At 35.9% G+C, this 19,334-nt stretch overlaps 1 protein-coding gene across 3 annotated transcripts in view; it reads left to right on the forward strand.

The window, feature by feature from the left end:
* The window catches only part of NGLY1 (N-glycanase 1), a 67,775-nt gene extending 52,236 nt beyond the window's left edge, over nt 1-15,539 (forward strand). Inside the window, exons 8-12 of one of the 3 annotated variants that reach the window (XM_045387050.3) lie at nt 233-343; nt 1,688-1,852; nt 5,164-5,349; nt 14,285-14,462; nt 14,845-15,539. In XM_045387050.3, the coding sequence (XP_045242985.1) occupies nt 233-343; nt 1,688-1,852; nt 5,164-5,349; nt 14,285-14,462; nt 14,845-15,020 (816 nt within the window). In that variant the 3' untranslated portion in view covers nt 15,021-15,539. The remainder of the gene's footprint in view (nt 1-232; nt 344-1,687; nt 1,853-5,163; nt 5,350-14,284; nt 14,463-14,844) is intronic. The other 2 variants (XM_005545624.5, XM_005545625.4) reach the window with 2 other exon arrangements.
* Nucleotides 15,540-19,334: the final 3,795 nt, after the last annotated feature.

Consider the following 19,334-nt stretch of genomic DNA (forward strand, 5'->3'; position numbering starts at 1 on the left):
CCCAGCTACTCGGGAGGCTGAGATACTAGAATCACTTGACCCTGGGAAGTGAGACTACAGTGAGCTGAGATCACGCCACTGCACTCTAGCCTGGACAACAGAGCGAGACTTCCAGAAAAAAAAAAAAAAAAAAAAAAAAGCATTTAAAAATTACATACATTTTAGGTATCTAGTAAATAAAGGTCGATGGTTGTAATCTTGTTAATTATTTGTAGTCTGTTATTTCTTTCAGGTAGTTGATGTTACTTGGCGATATTCCTGTAAACATGAAGAGGTGATTGCCAGAAGAACTAAGGTTAAAGAAGCATTACTTCGAGAAACTATTAATGGGCTTAATAAGCAGGTATGTGGTGGCTATCTTTTTTGAAAGAACAGTTGACATTTTTTATGTAATCAAGAATAGCCATTTATTAGCCTATTGAAATTCTTAAAGTAGTAGCATTGTTTCATAAGCAAGAATATTTTAATATGTTCTGTCTTTCTGTTCATTGAAAATTTTGAGGACTCATTTTAAATATTACGAGTTTTGGATTAAACTGTCTCATCTCAAAGTTCTATGAAACAAAATTTCAGTGTTGGTAGTACCTGACAAGTGTGTTGTCTTATTTATCAATGTAACTGTGCTTTGGATATGACACAGACTCATATTTATGTAGTATGTGTGTACATACACACACACACACGCACAAACACACACACACACACGTCCATGTGAGGACATTTCTGAAGCAAGGCACAGGAAATTATTAACAATGACTACTTCCGAGGAGAGGAACTGGGGTTCCAAGATGAAAGGTTCAATTTTTATTTTATACCCCATGGATAGTATTGAAAAATTTAACTCTATACATGTGGGGTTTTTTCATAAATTAAAAAATAAGCAATGAATTTTGCTGTAGCAGGCAGTCAGAACAGAGCAGAGCACATTAATCCAATCAGTGATTATGATTCCAGGTGAGGTTTCAGTCTATTTTGAATCTGCATTTACGCCTAATGTGTAGCCCTTCAGAGATCTCTACCTGAAAACCTGGAGTATTTGCTAGACCCCCTTGCTGTAGAAGACTCTGACCCTCAGTTTATTTTTACCCCAGCACTGTGATTCTGCTAAAAATTCTGGTTTGATTTCCAGCACTTTAGTCACTATTTTGTCCTTGGCTTCTCAGACTGTTCTCATGCCACTTAATAATTGACAAATGACTGGAAGGGAAAAGGGTGCAGTATGTGCCCTTCACCTGAATTCTTTTCTTCTCTTGGAGTCTTAACTTCTCAAGTTCTGGCTGCCTTTGCAGCTTTCTGTTGCATTCAACAGGTGTTTATATGTGAGTGTTCTGTGTGTGTGTTTCTACTAGCTTTTCTAGCTTTTCTCAGCAAGACATTCTGACACAAGCCAGTCTATCATATCCAGAAACAGAAGTTGCTACCTTCATTATAAATAAATCTAGGACAGTAGAGCTCATGGAGAGTTGGAAATAGGTGTTAAATGATTTCCCAATGTAAAATTTATAAAATTATTTAACTTTTCCACAGTGTCCTTTTTATTTTCTGAATTAATATATGTTTGAAAATAAAATTCAATACTTGTTTCAAGACCTCTTAAAATGCAAGTGTTTTAAGTATATTCTTGCTTAGAGATGGACCTATACATTCCCCTAATCTTAACAACTTTTTTAAAAAACATGAATTACAGAGGCAACTGTTTTTGTCAGAAAACAGAAGGAAAGAACTTCTCCAGAGGATAATTGTGGAGCTTGTTGAATTTATATCTCCCAAAACCCCTAAACCTGGAGAACTTGGGGGAAGAATATCTGGGTCAGTGGCTTGGAGAGTAGCCCGAGGTGAAATGGGTCTACAGGTATTTAATTCATTCTAGCATGATGATCATTTTACTTTCCTGCTTCCTATACTATGCTTTTCCTGTACTATGCTCCAACTGCATTGACTATGACCTTTCAGTTAACTTGAGAGTAATTATTTTAAAATGCAAACATTTGAAGAGAACCAGTAATTGATTGACATAGCATAATCATGTGTAAGCGTTAGCAAAGCATTTTTAAAATGGGACTTAAAATTTTTTTTACCTTATGTAAATTTTTAGTGTAGTATAACTTTTACTGAAGAATATACAGGAAAATGCACAAATTACAAATGTACAGCTTAATGAATGTTTAGATATTTAACACCCATATAATCACCAACCAGAATAAGAAATAGATCACTGGAACTGTAGAAACAAGCGTGAGTTTCTTTCCACACTGTCTTACACTCTTGAAAGTAATCGTTATTCTGGCTTCTAACATCATATATTAATTTTGCCTGTTATTGTGCTTTATATAAATGGAATCATATAGCACGTACTGTTTTGTATATAACTTCTTTTGTGCAACTTTGTGTCAGTGAGTTGCATGTTGCAATATGTATGGTATGTTTAGTCTCATTGCTGTATAATTCATTGTATGAATGTAATTTTTCACTGTTGATGGCTATTTGGGTTATTTCTAGTTTTGGCTGATATAAATGGTGCTGCTCTGAACATTTATATTCATGTTTTCAGTGAATATGTTTAGGCATTTTGTTGGATGTATACCTAGGAATGGAATTGATAGGTAATAGAGTATGAGTATGTATTCAGCTTTAGTAGATATTGCCAAACAATTTTTCAAAATGGTTATGCCAGCTTATACTCTCACAGCAGTATATGAAATTTTTCGACATCTTTGTGTACACTTGGTATTGTCTATCTTTTCCATTTTAGCAGTTCTGGTGGCATATAGTAGCATCGTGATTTTAATTTGCATTTTGGTGATGACTAATTATGTTGAATGCCTGTTCTTTAAACTTTTGGATGTCCTCATTCTCTTTTGTGAAGTGCTTATTTAGGTCTTTTAAAATGAGATTCTAATGCATTTAGAAGACTGCTGTTTCACTTTTATCCTCTCCAGATGAAAACTTTATGGAGTGGGGAAAATACAGAATTTGGGGAATTCAGCAGATGAAAGTGTTTATTTCTTGGTATATGCTTGCATATATCTGATATTGGCTAGAAATTATTGTTGGTGGTATAATTACTGTTATATTAAAACTTATTTTTTAAGATATCACATGATTAATCTCCCAAAAGTAAATAACAATAGAAATATAATTTCCATAGTTAGGTCCTAAAGTTAAGTGACTAGGTAAAAATCAGTGTGCTAGGCTTTGTAACGGGCATTAGGACAGTATAATAGACTTTCCTTCGCCTTTAGGGAGCTAAAGTTGAGTCACTGGAGAGCATTTAATATAAATGTTTAGGAAATTTGCAATGAAAAATGCTTGAAAGGAAAATAACTCATCACAATATCAATATCAAGCAGTTCCAGAGTTTTATTTATCTACTTTTTCTAAATTTGCCATTGTTGCAGCTCATTTATCTAGTAACAGAGTATGTTTTAAAGGAGTGGATTATCCCTAATAAATTTTATGTTTGCTTTTTAATTTGTCCTATCGTCTGTAGCAGGCAGTTAAAAGTGTTGGTTCAGCCATAGGATTACAAGATCCAAATTCAACAAATAATTCAAATCACTGCCAATGCAGTGTGTTACAAGTATAAATCTTAATACAGCCAGTTAAAAAGAGCTAATTTAATTCACAGCTGTGTTCAATTTAAAACATGGATATTATTTAGGTCTTCATTTCTTTTTATGCATGGGTGTGCTACCTCTTGCACGGCATGGAAGTTGATTAACTTTAAAAATATGAATTGGGTTGCATACCACATTGTTTTCTCTTTTGAATTTTTTTTTTAAGTTTCTTAATTGCTGGAGACCATTTTAGGGCCATGGATTTAAAAAGAAATCATTTTTTCCTTTAGAAATAGATGTTTGTTTTAAAAGTAAATAGAGAAACATTGATCCTAAATACTTTTGGAATTAATCTTGCAATCAGTTGGAAACAGAAGGAACATTGGTGATATCATTTCCAGAAAGAAAAGTTTTATTTTAATCTTAGAATGAAAATATTTTGGCCGGGCGCGGTGGCTCAAGCCTGTAATCCCAGCACTTTGGGAGGCCGAGACGGGCAGATCACGAGGTCAGGAGATCGAGACCATCCTGGCTAACACGGTGAAACCCCGTCTCTACTAAAAAAATACAAAAAAATAGCCGGGCGAGGTGGCGGGCACCTGTATTCCCAGCTACTCAGGAGGCTGAGGCAGGAGAATGGCGCAAACCCGGGAGGCGGAGCTTGCAGTGTGCTGAGATCCGGCCACTGCACTCCATCCTGGGCGGCAGAGCGAGACTCCGTCTCAAAAAAAAAAAAAAAAAATTTTATAAAATATTAATGTTATTTTGGACTAGAATGCAAAGATTGCCTGGGATTTTAAGGTTAAAATGTGAGCTTTTGTAATAATTTTACACATGCAAAAGACTGTTTCATGCTATACCTCTCAGCTGCTCTCCTACCTTAGGGAATTAGGAAAGGACACTGAAGAAATGGTTGAGGACTGAGGATGAGAAAGAATCAAGTATGTGGAGAGTAGAAAGAACAGCATCCTAGACGAAAGAAGCAGCATGTCTCAAGGCCGTGAGGCAAAATGAGCTGGACCTTTTTGAGGAACTAAAGGAAAAGTAATATGATGTGAGTGTAGAAATGAAAGGGAAGAGTAACAGGACATCTGGTTGGAGAAGCAAACAGGATGAACCATCATAAGGCCCTGGTAGCCTTGGTAAAGAGCTTGGAGTTTAAGTCACTGAAGTGAGTTAAGCAGGAAAATGACATATCCTAGTTTACATTTTTTTAAAAATCAATTTCATTGCTATGTGGAGCATGGATAGGAGAGGTAAGAGTTGAAAGCTGGGAGTCAGCTTCAGGAGACAGTTGTAGAAGTCCAAGTAGGGGATAGTGGTGGTGGTAGAAAAGAATAAAAATTAATGAATTCATTGAATGCAAAATCACAAAAATATAAGTCAGAGCTCATACTTCTTGTTTTTCTCTCTAGTAATGTTTAGAGCTATAATAACATCATACTGATTATATTTAATTTATAAAGTAATTTCCAAATTTTCCAATGGCACCAATTTTTTCTTTTCAATTTTGAAGGATTCTCTTACCACTCTGCTTAGTAATTTCTCTTTTTTCTTTTTTACATCTTTCATAATGTTGAAAAACTAATTCTGCTTTCTTTTTAAGAGAAAAGAAACCTCGTTTATTCCCTCTGAAAATGAGAAGATTTCTAAACAGCTCCACCTTTGTTATAATATTGTGAAAGATCGTTATGTTCGAGTTTCAAATAACAATCAAACCATTTCTGGATGGGAGAATGGTGTGTGGAAAATGGAATCTATATTCAGAAAAGTTGAAACAGACTGGCACATGGTAACTTAATACATAAAACCGTTTAAAACTTTTGTCATTGTTTAAGCAAATATAGATTGGCTTCATTTTTCAGTTGTGCAAAATATGAAAACTGATATATCATACTTATTTTTAGTAATCCTTTAACCTGGAAAAGAAAATTGTGTCCCCAGTGTGTAATCAAAAGTCCACTAGAAATTCTTGCATTTTTATCAAGGAAGTATCTGTTTTCATCTAAGAGGATGAATTTAATTCTTTCATGGGGAAAAATAATCAAATGTATGATGAAGTCATGTGAATGATTTTTGCATGAATATATATATTCTATTCAATACTATATATATACACTATTCAATACTATAAATATATATATATAGAGAGAGAGTGAATTAATTCCTTCACAGATGTGTATTGATTACCCATTAAATACAGGCTATTTAGGGAGTATAATAGATTTAGTTCAAAATTTCAGAAAGCTAAACATCTAATAGGCAGTCACTTCAAAGAATGGATGATTGAGCAGCAATATTGGTTATTTCTTCTCTGTATCTTAAAAAAATAAGTAAGTAGAGGTTAGGACTATAGCAGTGCATTTATACCAAGTTGCATGTTATCATCACATGCTCTCAGTAACAAATAAGAGGCTTTGCTTTAAAACTGCCTGCTCCTTAGAAATACACCAAAAATAAACTTAAAGCTATTCACATGACCTCAGTAGATCTGATCTTATTATTGATAGAGTTTCATAGGAATTAATTAACTTATAGGAAGCTTTTAAAGTTAATTTACCAAGATATACTTGAGTGGGAAGTTGTTCACTTGTAAAATATATTGGATAGATTTAAAAAGTGAGACACATATAAACAGCTGCTAGTGTTTATGAGCATCTATTATATTCTGTCACCATACTAGGCATTAGTCAAATTACCAAAGACGTCTATACAGTGATAAGGTCTCTGCTTTTCTCTTTTTCAACCGTAAGTTTTTGTTCAAAAATTTACCTTGCTGCTTAAACATAGAAATACTCCATTTATATCACATTGTCTAATACTAAAAAAGTTGAGGCATTTTTGTATTAATAACTTATAGGATTATTCTAAATTTTGGAATTTTCTTCTTTAGCTAAAGAAATGCATAAAAATAGAGATAAAATTTAAAATTTCAAGATATCTGTAATTAGTTAGGTAGTTGATGAGAGAGGATGAACATCTTCTAGAAGACTATCCTTAGCCTAAGAATTTCTCTGAACAGAAAGCAAGATAGAATAAAAGTGTTATTTATCCAGTGACTATACTTGCTGAAATGGAGAAAAATCATGTGTTTCCTCCTAACCAGCAACATTAGTAAAATAGTAATGATGGGGAAAATAGTGATATGTTACAGAAGATGTGATATGCCAAGAAACAGAACTACTCTATGGAGTATTCCTTCTTTGTCTTATACACTCATTTGTTCATCAGCAAACTTGTACTGTTGTGCCAGGCATTATTCTCAGCTACATGGACAAAAAGATGATTCCTGACCTCACGATCTAAAAGGGGAAGCCAAAGCATAAACCGCCATCTTAACCATGATGCAGAGTGCTATAATAAGGATATCAGCACACTGCTATGGAAACAGCGAGGTGGGAGTGATTAGCTCTGGCTGTGGGAGTTGGGCAAAGCTCCACTGAGCAGACGACATTTGAGCTGGACGCTGAAGGTTGAGTAGGTGTTCATCAGGCAAGGAAACCAAAACAAGGCATGGAGTACGTGGCATGTTTCAGCATCTCCAAATAGAACATTTTAGCCACAGAGGGTCTATTGTATGAGAAAGATTTAAATAATGTAAATGATAGACAAAGGCCATTAAATAGAAAACACACCCCTATTCAAGTAAAGCTTATGCCTTGATATACTTTTATGAAGGGTACCATTTTTTTTAAGTTGAATGAGTTTCTTTCTAGCTACATATATTTAGTATCAAATGAAGAAAAATACTAGAATCTTGTAGACAGTGATAACTCGGAAGTAACAATTGTCATTATAATTTGGGTATTCCATCTAAATCAGTATTTCTGGTTCTGTACTAGCACGCCCCCAATTAGGGATTTTCTAGCTCTGTTGAATAGTAAATGTATTTTTCACCACACTTTTTCTTGGTAATCTCCAACCAGGTGTCATGACAGATCACATGCAGCCTGCTTTCAGAGTTTTAGAACAGATTCTTTACCTCTCAAAGAGGTATCCTCCCAGGAGCACAAAGATTAAAATTTGCTATTTAGCAAATAACATTGTTCAATAATATCTGAATTGAAAAGAATATAAAAACTAAATCAAGAAAACCAGTATGCTTTTTGGGAGGCAAGTGATAACACCTTGATAAAAGTAGTATTAATAGCTTCCTTGCTAATCTCCATCTGCCCTAATCCTTTCAAACCTGTGATCCATGCTATCGCTAAAGAAACATTTACAAAAACTTAATCCTTAACTGAGTGCTCTTAGAGTAAGACATAGCTCCAAGTCTTTTCCAAATCTGCTCCTTGCCTTCTTCTCTGGCTTTGCCTTGCACTATGCTACCCCTTGCTCTCTGCATTGCAGATATATTGCCCCTTCTCCCTTCTTCACAGAACCTCCTATACTTCTCTTTTTTGATTAATGTATTCTTAACCTTGCCACTTGGTCCAAGCCTCACTCCCTCAGGTCCCAGCAAACTGAATCCATTTCCCTCTTTATAGGTTCATTTGTACCATGTACCTCTCTTTCATGGCATGTATTCAACAAATAGGTATGAGAATAAATTATTTGTCTCTTTCTGTAACAATGTTTACATTAGATTGTAAACAATTCTCAGGGGGAGACCTTGTCTTTTTCTACTCACTTTTGTACTCTCAGTATTCATACATCTGGCATAGTACCCGATACATAGTAAGTGTTTAGTAAAGATTGGTGAATGTAAGAATGTATGTGGCATAAATTCTGCATCACCCCTAGGACTATGTAGAGCACTGTAAAAACTTCACTTTGTTGAGTGTCCTTTAGATGGTCTTAGATACTTTTTGGTTTTGATCAGTTTTCTCTCTCTCTTTGTCACTACAGTCATTTTAGCATTTTGATGGAGGGGGCGGGTGCATGGCATTATGTCAAGAATTCATTCAGCACTTAGCGAATATGCACATTGTCAAATATTGTGCTTGGCAGTCAGATGTAATGGTGAATTAAGAGGCAAGCCTCAAGGTGCATATCAGCTGGTAAATGAAAGACATGTGTGGGCCAACCGTTTAGATTAATGGGGTAAATGGTAGAAGAGTATGTGTTTGTTTATGATACTGAGAGAAAGAAGACAGAAACAAGAGCCACTAACACCCTGAATCTGAGTGAAAAAAACCTCATACTCCAAGTATTTTGTTTTTTTTTTTTTTTTGTTCACTCTACACGTATTTTGTTTTGTTTTTCTGTTCTCTCTACAACAATCAACTCAGACCTCTGTGACCAAATATGTGGGGGGTGGGTTCCCCCAAATAAGCAAGCAAGCAATTCTGTAGCAGAACCAGCTGAGTGACCTCTAATGCAATCAATTCTAACATAATCTTCATGGAGATAACATTAGATCCCAAATGTTGAGGGCTTAGTCCCCAAGACTGTCTCCTCCCCACTTCAGATGCCAGTCACAAGCTCCAGTTTGTTTTACCTGTGCTTCTTACCAACTGACTGTAAATCAGGTTCCTATCACTCTCTCCTTGGAGTCAATTAATTTGCTAGAGTGACTCACAGAACTCAGGGAAACACATTTAGTGGTTTATTATAAAGGATATTACAAAGGATGCAGATGAAGAGATGCAGAGGACAAGGTATAGGAAGGCACATGGAGCCCCTCTGCCCTCCCCAGGTGCGCCACCCTCTAGGAACCTCCATGTGATCAGCTCTCCAGAAGTTCTCCAAACGCTGTTCTCATAGGCCTTTTGTGGAGACTTCATTGGATTTTCATAACCATGACAACAGTGTAGAAATATGTTTGGACAAAAAGGGTGTGATCTGATACTAATAGCCTGACAAACCCCAGCGAAGCCTATCTGTTCAGATTCTTCTTGGTCTCTGTGCGGCATTTCCACCTCCAGGGTATGGAACAGGACACTTTCTGAAACAGGGGTGTTATGACCCACAATCAGACAAGGTAGGTCAGATAAATTCTTTATGGTCAGCTCCAAGACAGAAAGTTGTGGGGAGAGTAGAGTATATGTTTCGTTTCCATGGCCTGCCTTAGAAATAACAAAGGCTATGGGAGTTATGAGCCAGGAACCGTGAATGAAAATCTGGAGAGATATATATACACACACACATATCATAGTTTCACACTGAGTCAGGGAAGGCCTTTGAGAAGAAGTAATATCTGAGTTGGCTTTTGGAGAGGAGGAAGAGGGAGAGTTTCTTAGTATGAGGATAGGATATGGAAGGGGAGGTTGTTTGGGGACCTGAGAAATAGTGGGTTTGAAAGCACTGAGGTGAGAGACATCTGGTGTATTCAGGAAAGAGTGAAAAGTAGAGAGTATGAAGGAGAATAGTGAGAAATGAGACTAGAGAGGTAAATAATTGTCAGGTCCCAGGGACTTTGATTACCTTGCAATTATGTAACAGGAAACCATGAAAGTTTCCTATTTCACATGGAGTAAATTGGAAGTATACATGGAAATCTTAAAAATTCTAACCAGATTCTCCAAATGGAATAAATTGGAAGTATACACAGAAATATTTAAATACAGTGGGAACTAGGAGTGGATTCATGTTTGATTTTCAAGATAAAATGGAATAACCAAAAATAAGACTCATTGCAAGTACCAGTTTACCAGCAACAATTTAAGATCCCTTGAAATACAACTATTTTGCTCTATATCTGTAGGAATGACGACCATCAGGGTGCCTGCTGTATGGTGAACTTAATTTGAGTGAATCTTAGCAGCCTAAGTAGAACAATAATTTTAAGAATGTATTAAAGAAGAGCTTCAAACAATATAGTACAAACTGAACCTCTAGGGAGCCATAGCAGCCTGACATGTAGTAATCAAAAAATCTTTGAGCAAAGATCTTCTATAGAATATTAATTACATAAAGAAGCCAACATGCAAATTGTTCAGTCCTGAAAATAGTGGTTACAGCCACAACCCGAAGGACAAGTTCTATTTGTATACATTGTGAATAGTATGGCTTATGCCTAAACCCTAGACACACAGGTCTTGTTCTCACCCAAAGGTATATGCCCATATGTGCTTACAGACATCAAAAAGGAGCAAGGATGGGTCACTGGTGGGAGGAGGGTTGGGGTGGTATATATAGAATACGGGAGAAAACCTCCATGATTTCTGACTTTACTAGCACTCCTGCTAAAGTAGGATAGCAACACTCACCTTTTAGAGACCTACAAATTACAAAACCGAGCTTATAGAATGTACACAATAAATTAAAAAAAAAATTTTTAAGCCAACAGGCAAAAATGTGTCTATCAAATAACTCATGATGTTAGGAATAATCAGCAGTTATAAAAAAATGTTTTTTCTCTACACTAAACAAGTGAATGTTTGCCTTTTTTCCCCCTTTTAAATAAAGGTATAGTTACTGATTGTGTTGGTATTATACATAGACAGGACCAGATTTGGAGGTTTTTTATAAATTCCATTGTTTTGGCACATTTTAATTTACCAAACTGAGTATACGTATTCTTGGTAACTTTCTACCACCTCTAAAAATGAGTCTTTGACAGAATATATTGTGCAAAAAAGATGATAGGAATTTTCTATATAAATAGGGTGTTTGATCTCCATATACTGTTTCTTTAGCATGAGACATTTTTTATTTTGCTCATAGTATGTTTGAATGTTTAAACATGTAAGTATTAAATCATGACCTCTATCTTATTCTTTAACTTTCTAGTCTTAAAAGCTGATGATGCCTTTAGGACTGAAAATTTTAAGTCTTTAATAAATGCTGTCAGGCATGTTCAACAGCTACTATAAACCTTCTCTTACAGTTAAAACCACAGTTCTGACCCAGACCCACACAGTATAATTAAGGCAGTTATTGGAGTAAGCTAGATTTGAAGTTAACCTAATTCAACCTATCATATTTTATACCCATACTTTTGAGGGACATTTGAATCTAGTGAGCTCTGAAAATACACAAGATACAGAAATGCATGTTGAGATATAAATTTTTATGTCTTAAGATTACTTTCCTCAAGTCTTTTAGTTCTTTTAATTCACCTTTCTTCCAGTAACCTCTCTGTTTGGCTCTTCTTTCCCAGATATCCCCCTTTGGTAGCCATTCCTTTAAAGGAGCGATTAACCTGTGTGTAACTCAGATGTCTAATAGTTTAGGATGGGTGAAACTAATGACTCCCAGGGAACACCGGTGGAGTCCTGAGTCCCACGTCCTCCTTACAAACGGCTTTAGGAGGAGCATGCAGTAGGAACATACATGAACACTAGAGGATGTTATAGTGACGTTGTCCAAACTTAAATGGAGCAATTGACAGTTCCACGTCTAGGTTTGTCAACAACAAACAACAGTTGGCTATACATACCTAGTTTAAGTAGTAGTTTCAGATCATTTTCTTTGGAGAGTGATTGCTCAGTTGTTACATAATCTCTAACTCACTGATTCTAAAATTTTTCAGATTAACGGGCACACCTGGAAGAAAAATAGCTATAGGTTGGTTGTCAAATAGATGGTGATTAGAATACTATTGGTGATTGATGTTTTTACTTGATGAGTAAAGACCAGAATACAGAATAGTACATGTAATAGGATATTCCATGGCAGATGTGTTTTATATGGTACTTTCAACTATTTTCCCCTGAGCTAGAGTATGAGTTAGATGTTCCTAAAAAGATCAAGTCTAACATGAATATATATACACACATATATATATATTTGCATACAGATCTTTAATACTTAATATTTACTAAATGTTTTTATTTTTATTTTTTTTTTTAGACAGAGTCTCGCTCTGTCACTTGGGCTGGAGTGCAGTGGCACAATCTCACTCACTGCAACCTCCGCCTCCCTAGTTCAAGCAGTATTCATGTATCAGCCTCCTGAGTAGCTGGGATTACAGGGGTGCACCAACATGCCTGGCTAATTTTTGTATTTTTAATAGAGACGGGGTTCCACCACGTTGGCCAGGCTGGTCTTGAACTCCTTATCTCAAGTGATCTGACTGCCTCAGCCTCCCAAAGTGCCAGGATTACTGGTGTGAGTGACCGCGCCTGGCCCTAAATGCTTTTATGAATCCAGAAACTGTGCCCCCCAGAGAGCTTATGATTTGATGAAGGTAGGTCAGAATATGGGCAGTATCAAGGAGTATAGTATACAAAAATATAAAGGAGCATTGGCAATTCAAGGTGGGATGAAATTGTGGAGTATTTTCTTTTCTTTTCTTTTTTTTTTTTTTTTTTGAGATGGAGTCTTGTTCTGTCGCCCAGGCTGGAGTGCAGTGGTGCAATCTCGGCTTACTGCAAGCTCTGCCTCCCAGGTTCACACCATTCTCCTGCCTCAGCCTCCCGAGTAGCTGGGACTGCAGGCGCCCGCCACCATGCCCGGCTAATAGTTTGCATTTTTAGTAGACACAGGGTTTCACTGTGTTAGGATGGTCTCGATCTCCTGACCTCGTGGATCCGCCCGCCTCAGCCTCCCAAAGTCCTGGGATTACAGGCATGAGCCACCATGCCCGGCCTAATTGTGGAGGATTTTTAAAGCTAATAGATTAGACTTAATGTAAGAACCAAGTACTTGCTGTACCTTTCAGACCAGGCAGATGACATAAAGAGAGTGGGATTTTAAAACATTAACCTGATCAGAGCCAGGCACGGTAGCTCACACCTGTAATCTCAGCAACTCAGGAGACTGAGGCAGGCGTCCAAGTGAGACCCTGCCTCTAAAAAATTTTTTTAATTAGCCAGGCATGGTAGTTGGAGGCTGAGACAACAGAGTCATTTGAACCCAGGAGTTCGAGGCTGCAGTGAGTTATGATCGCACCACTGCATTCCAGCCTGGGTGACAGAGTGAGACCCTGTGTCTAAAATAATACACTTGAAAATAAAAATATGATCAGAGCAATTGGAATTGCACAGCAGTAGTCAATTGCAGCAAGATGAGTGTAAAGTCCAAACTGTAGTAGTAAGTGCAGTATTAGTGAAGAAGGGGTTTCTTTCCAGGAATTATTTCAAACAAATACATAGAATTTTGTGGGAATTCAGATGTAAGGGATGAACAACTGAAGAGTCAGAGTCTTAAGAGTTTGAGCATGGTTGAATAGAGTGACCTGTGAAAGACCAAGGCTATGGATGTCAGTTTTCATGGCAATGTTTTGAGGAGTGTAGATAGAAGTATGAGAGGGAATGAGCTGGAAGCAGCCAGTAGGCTTAGATGCCTTCAATAGTATACATTTAATGTGCTAAAGGGTATTGATGAAGGAACAGGGAGCATGCCATTTAGAGAAGTGAGCACGGATATCACCTTTTAAACCGTTAGTTAGCAATGGCTGAGGTATTTTCTCGATTTAGAGGCTACAGCATATCACGTCACGCTAGGAAAGCGTATATGAAAATCCAGACTTAGAAAAGAAATAAAAATTAAGGAGTAGTTGCATTTAAAAGGATTCTTCATTTTCAGCAGGATTAATCATAAAACTCATTTTAAAAAGTTGTCTTAATATAAAAGAATATGATTTACCAAAATTTGGTTAGGATGCAGTCCTTTAGAATTGCACTTATTGGGGACATCTGCATTCAAAGATGCCACGGGAAAAATTGCCAAAAAAAAAAAAAATGTTAGCAGTTAAAAACCTTTTCAACAGGGAAAAGTTGGTTTTTAAATAACGACTTGTACATACTACCCTGTGACAGTAATATTCTTCACTAAGTTTGTTTTCTGTATTATTTCATTATTTCTGACAGTTCCTTTCTCCCCATCCCTACTCCTTATAGGTATATTTGGCCCGAAAGGAAGGATCATCTTTTGCTTATATTTCCTGGAAGTTTGAGTGTGGGTCGGTTGGCCTAAAAATCGATAGCATTTCTATTAGAACAACTAGTCAAACTTTTCAAACTGGAACAATAGAATGGAAATTGCGATCTGATACAGCACGAGTAGAACTGACAGGCGGTAAGCATTTGACTGGAGAATTAATCATGAAATATATATTTACCACTCTGAAGACCACTTGTACTTATTTGAGATGTAGTTCTTTTTTGTACCCAAGAGTTATTGATACTATTTCAGTTAAAAAAAAAAAAAAAATTTAAATAAAACCTGTGTGATCCTATTGTAACAGAAAGGCCGATGTTTTCTGTTGTGAAATACAAACGCAAGGAAAAAAATCATTTCTTTGTTTCAAAGGATGCATTTCTTCCATAAAGAATAATTTGTATTTATTTTTAAGGGTTTATTTTAACTTATACATCAGCCTATATAAAATGCATTTCAAAATGATCTGTGCTCTTTAAATTACCAAAAGCAAAATGTTAATTTTTTTCCCCTCAAACAGATAACAATCTTCACTCCTATGCTGATTTTTCTGGTGCCACTGAAGTTATTTTGGAAGCAGAATTAAGCAGAGGAGATGGTGATGTCGCTTGGCAACACACCCAGCTGTTTAGACAAAGCTTAAATGACCATGAAGAAAATTGTTTGGAGATAATTATAAAATTTAGTGACCTTTGAGATCCTGAACATTATAGAAAAGCTAGCAATAATCAAGGACTTACTAAAGTAGTCTGTTGGTTCAGTGCATGCTTAGTTGGCAGTTACCACCCTGTGCTAGCATATTTCTTTTGCTAGCTATCCATCATGTAACCCTCATGAAAATTATCTTTATACTGTGGACTATAATAAAATATTGAATTAAAAACTTTCTTCCATATGTGACTATAATTTGGAGTAAAGTCTCATTGACCCAATATGGGATTTTAATCTAAAAACTATAAATATAGTTTTAAAAGTTAATGATATTCATGATTAAATGCTATTCATGATTATGATAAAATCTTGGGCTTGTGATAGTAATTTGACATTTTCTGATCAGCCATTCATTTCTTCAGAAGTGGTTGAATTAGTCTCCTAATATTTTTAATTTTTAATTAATGTGAAAGTACAGTATCTCATACATTATATAATGCATGAAAATTTATATGATTATAAATATGCAGGCATTTAAGAAATAAAATGAATTATTTTGCCTTACATCTTTTTAGTTTTTATTTTGGCTAACAAAAATCTTTTTTCTAAACATTGAAAAATACTTGAATAGATATGAGTTATGAAAACATTTAACATTGACAACATAAATTAGGATACATTTTAAATTCCATAATACGTGGACATTTTGAAAATGCCTTACCTTTGAGTTATATTTTTATCTACCTCATTGAATAAAATATTCTTGATTTTGAAAATACGTAACTATATTTTACAGTATCTATATATTGTATCAAGAGTTTTTGTGTATGTTCTCTATAACCTCTCAAATTAAGTTTAGTGAACATTTATTAAGCATTTATGTACAAAGCATTGTGATAGCACTGTGGAAGAAGCAGTGGTGAAAAACATAGCCCCAAGCCTCCAGATTCCTTTGTGCTGTTCTGCAAAGTGAGTTCTCAACTCTTTATACAAGAAAAAGACATACTCAGAGTCTCACCCTGTGCCACTCAATAGAACGTGACATGTATTGTAAAATACATAATAAGATCCTGAAACAAAGGTCTTATATTTATTCTCTTTTTCTTTTTAGAGATGAGATCTTGCTATGTTGCCTAAGCTGCTTGGAACTCCTGGGCTTAGGCGATTCTGTCACCTCAGCCTTCCAAGTAGCTGGGGCTATAGGCATGTGCCATTGCTCCCAGCTTATGTTTGCTTTACAATTGCAGTAAAACTCTGCTGAGAATCTTTTTTTGCTAAAAAGTTATATTTCAAGAGAAGTAGTTTATACATCTGAAATTATTAATATATCTTGAATATAAGAAAGTTTTCTGGAACTCTCAGTCTCGAAATTTTAACCTATAGTGGCCAAGTACTTAAGATCGGAAGGACTTGACACTTACCTGTCTTGTGGTGTCTGCTGTTGGCACAGTGAGTATTTTCATGATCATATGGGCTGATCCTGTTAATCAGCATGAAAAAACCTAGAACTGTTCAAGCAGTTTTATAAAGATGGTAATAGAATGTAGGAACTCAACTGAATGGATGCATTCTAACTTTTACTGTGGCTTTAAATAGAAAAAATGATTCGAGTTCAGATGGTTTATGTTGTTAGTTGAACTGTCGAAGAGAAAAGGTAGTTGCACACTTTTTTTTTTTTAATACTTTTCAATATATGTACATATTTTTCATTTTACTTTAAGTTCTGGGATACAAGTGCAGAACGTATAGGTTTGTTACGTAGGTATATGTGTGCCATCATGATTTGCTGTACCTATCAACTCATCATCTAGGTTTTAAGCCGTGCATGCATTAGCTGTTTGTCCCAATGCTCTCCCTCCCCTTGTACCCCACCTCCCAATTGGCCCCGGTGTGTGTTGTCCCTTCCCTGTGTCCATGTGTTCTCACTGTTCAACTCCCACTTATGAGTGAGAACATGCAGTGTTTGGTTTTCTGTTCCTGTGTTTGCTAAGGATGATGGTTTCCAGCTTCATCCATGTGTCTGCAAAGGACATGATTTCATTCCTTTCTATGGCTGCATAGTATTCCGTGGTGCATATGTACCACATTTTCTTTATCCAGTGGGTCATTGATGGGCATTTGGGCTGGTTCCATGTGTTTGCTATTATAAATAATGCTTCAGTAAACATATATGCACATGTGCCTTAATAGTAGACTGATGTATATTCCTTTGGGTATATACCCAATAATGGGATTGCTGGGTCAAATGGTATTTCTGGTTCTAGATCCTTGAGAAATCGCCACACCGTCTTCCACAGTGGTTGAATTAATTTACATTGCACCAACAGTGTAAAAGCATTCCTGTTTCTCCACAGCCTCACCAGCATCTGTTGTTTTGACTTTTTAATAATACCATTCTGACTGGCATGAGGTGGTATCTCATTGTGGTTTTGATTTGCATTTCTCAAATGATCAGTGATGTTGAGCCTTTTTTCATGTTTATTGGCCGCATAAATGTCTTCTTTTGAGAAGTGTCTGACCATATCCTTTGCCCACTTTTTGATGGGGTTTTTTGTTTTCTTCTTGTAAATTTGTTTAAGTTCCTTGTAGATTCTGGATATTAGATCTTTGTCAGATGGATAGATTGCAAAAATGTTCTCCCATTCTGTAGGTTGCCTGTTCACTCTGTTGGTAATTTCTTTTGTTGTGCAGAAACTCTTTAATTAGATCTTATTTGTCAATTTTTGCTTTTATTGCAATTGCTTTTGGCATTTTCGTCATGAAGTCTTTGCCCATGCCTGTGTCCTAAATGGTATTGCCTAGGTTTAATCAGTATGCAAAAATCACAAGCATTCCTATACACCAACGAAAGACAAGCAGAGAGCCAGATCATGAATGAACTCACATTCGTAATTACTACAAAGAGAATAAAATACCTAGGAATACAGCTAACAAGGGTGGTGAAGAATCGCTTCAAGGAGAACTACAAACCACTGCTCAAGGAAATAAGAGAGGACACAAACAAATGGAAAAACCTAACATCCTCATGGATAGGAAGAATTAATATGAAAATGAACATACTGCCCAAAGTAATTTATAGATTCAATGCTAGTCCCATCAAACTACCATTAACATTCTTCACAGAATTAGAAAAAATTAAATTTCATATGGAACTACAAAAGAGCCCATATAGCCATGACAAACCTAAGCAAAGAGAACAAAGCTGGAAGCATCACATTACCCGACTTCAAACCATACTACAAGGCTAGAGTAATCAAAACAGCATAGTGCTGGTACTAAAACACATATAGACCAATGGAACAGAACAGAGACCTCAGAAAAATAACACATCTACAACCATTGCGACAAACCTGACAAAAACAATGGGGAAAGGATTCTGTATTTCATAAATGGTCCTGGGAAAACTGGCTAGCCATATGCAGAAAACTGAAACTGGTCCCCTTCCTTATACCTTATACAAAAATTAACTCAAGATGGATTAAAGACCTAAATGTAAAACACTTTTCCTAAATGTATTTCATGAGATTTTCAACCCAGAGCCTACCCAATATGTGTTAATAGATATTTTATTATACAGAAAAGTTTGGAAATGGTACAGAAGGTATGGGACAACACAGTTCTTGATAGAAGGTATGGGACAACACAGTTCTTGATAATGTGAAAAGTTGAGTGACAGTAAACTGGTAAGGCAAAAGTAACTTCGGCAAAGAATGTCAGATAGGACAAACCCCTCAGTGAGTGACCAATATTAAGGTACATTTTATTTAGGATCTTATGATTAGTAAGTTTTCCACTGCCATTGCATATTAAAAAGAATCTATACCCTGGTTTCAGGTCAGATCCCATCATGATGAATTCCACAGACACTGCTTGTTATTGCAGTGTTTTAAGAAAGTCCTTTGCTAGAAACCACATTCTCATGGTGAACAAGAAGTACATCTGATGCTTTGATCGATTTACAAGGAAAATAGTGCTTCTGATTAAAGGAGGGCCAGAGAACACTTTGTCATAGAACACTTTTGGGATAGAAAGTGTTGTTAGAGATAATTTAACCCAGATTTCTTACTTTTCAATGAGGAAAACTCAAGCCCAGAGAAGGTAAATGACCTGTCCTGACAATTCAGTGAATCAGTGGTATAGGCAAGATTCATTTCTACATCTAGTTGCAAGGTTATAGAATCAGAGACCTGTAAGTGGGTTGCTGTTTTAATAGGTGTTATTATACTTTAATAGAAATGTTCAAGTTGAGAAGGTATTACAGTTGAAATTAGAAGGTATTAATATTGAAATATAGAAACTTTAATAGAAATGTTTAAGTTGAGAAGGTGTTATAATTGAAATTGATTTTTCTAACCATAG

This window comes from Macaca fascicularis, chromosome 2 (genome assembly GCF_037993035.2).
Source record: "Macaca fascicularis isolate 582-1 chromosome 2, T2T-MFA8v1.1".
Classification (NCBI taxonomy): domain Eukaryota; kingdom Metazoa; phylum Chordata; class Mammalia; order Primates; family Cercopithecidae; genus Macaca; species Macaca fascicularis.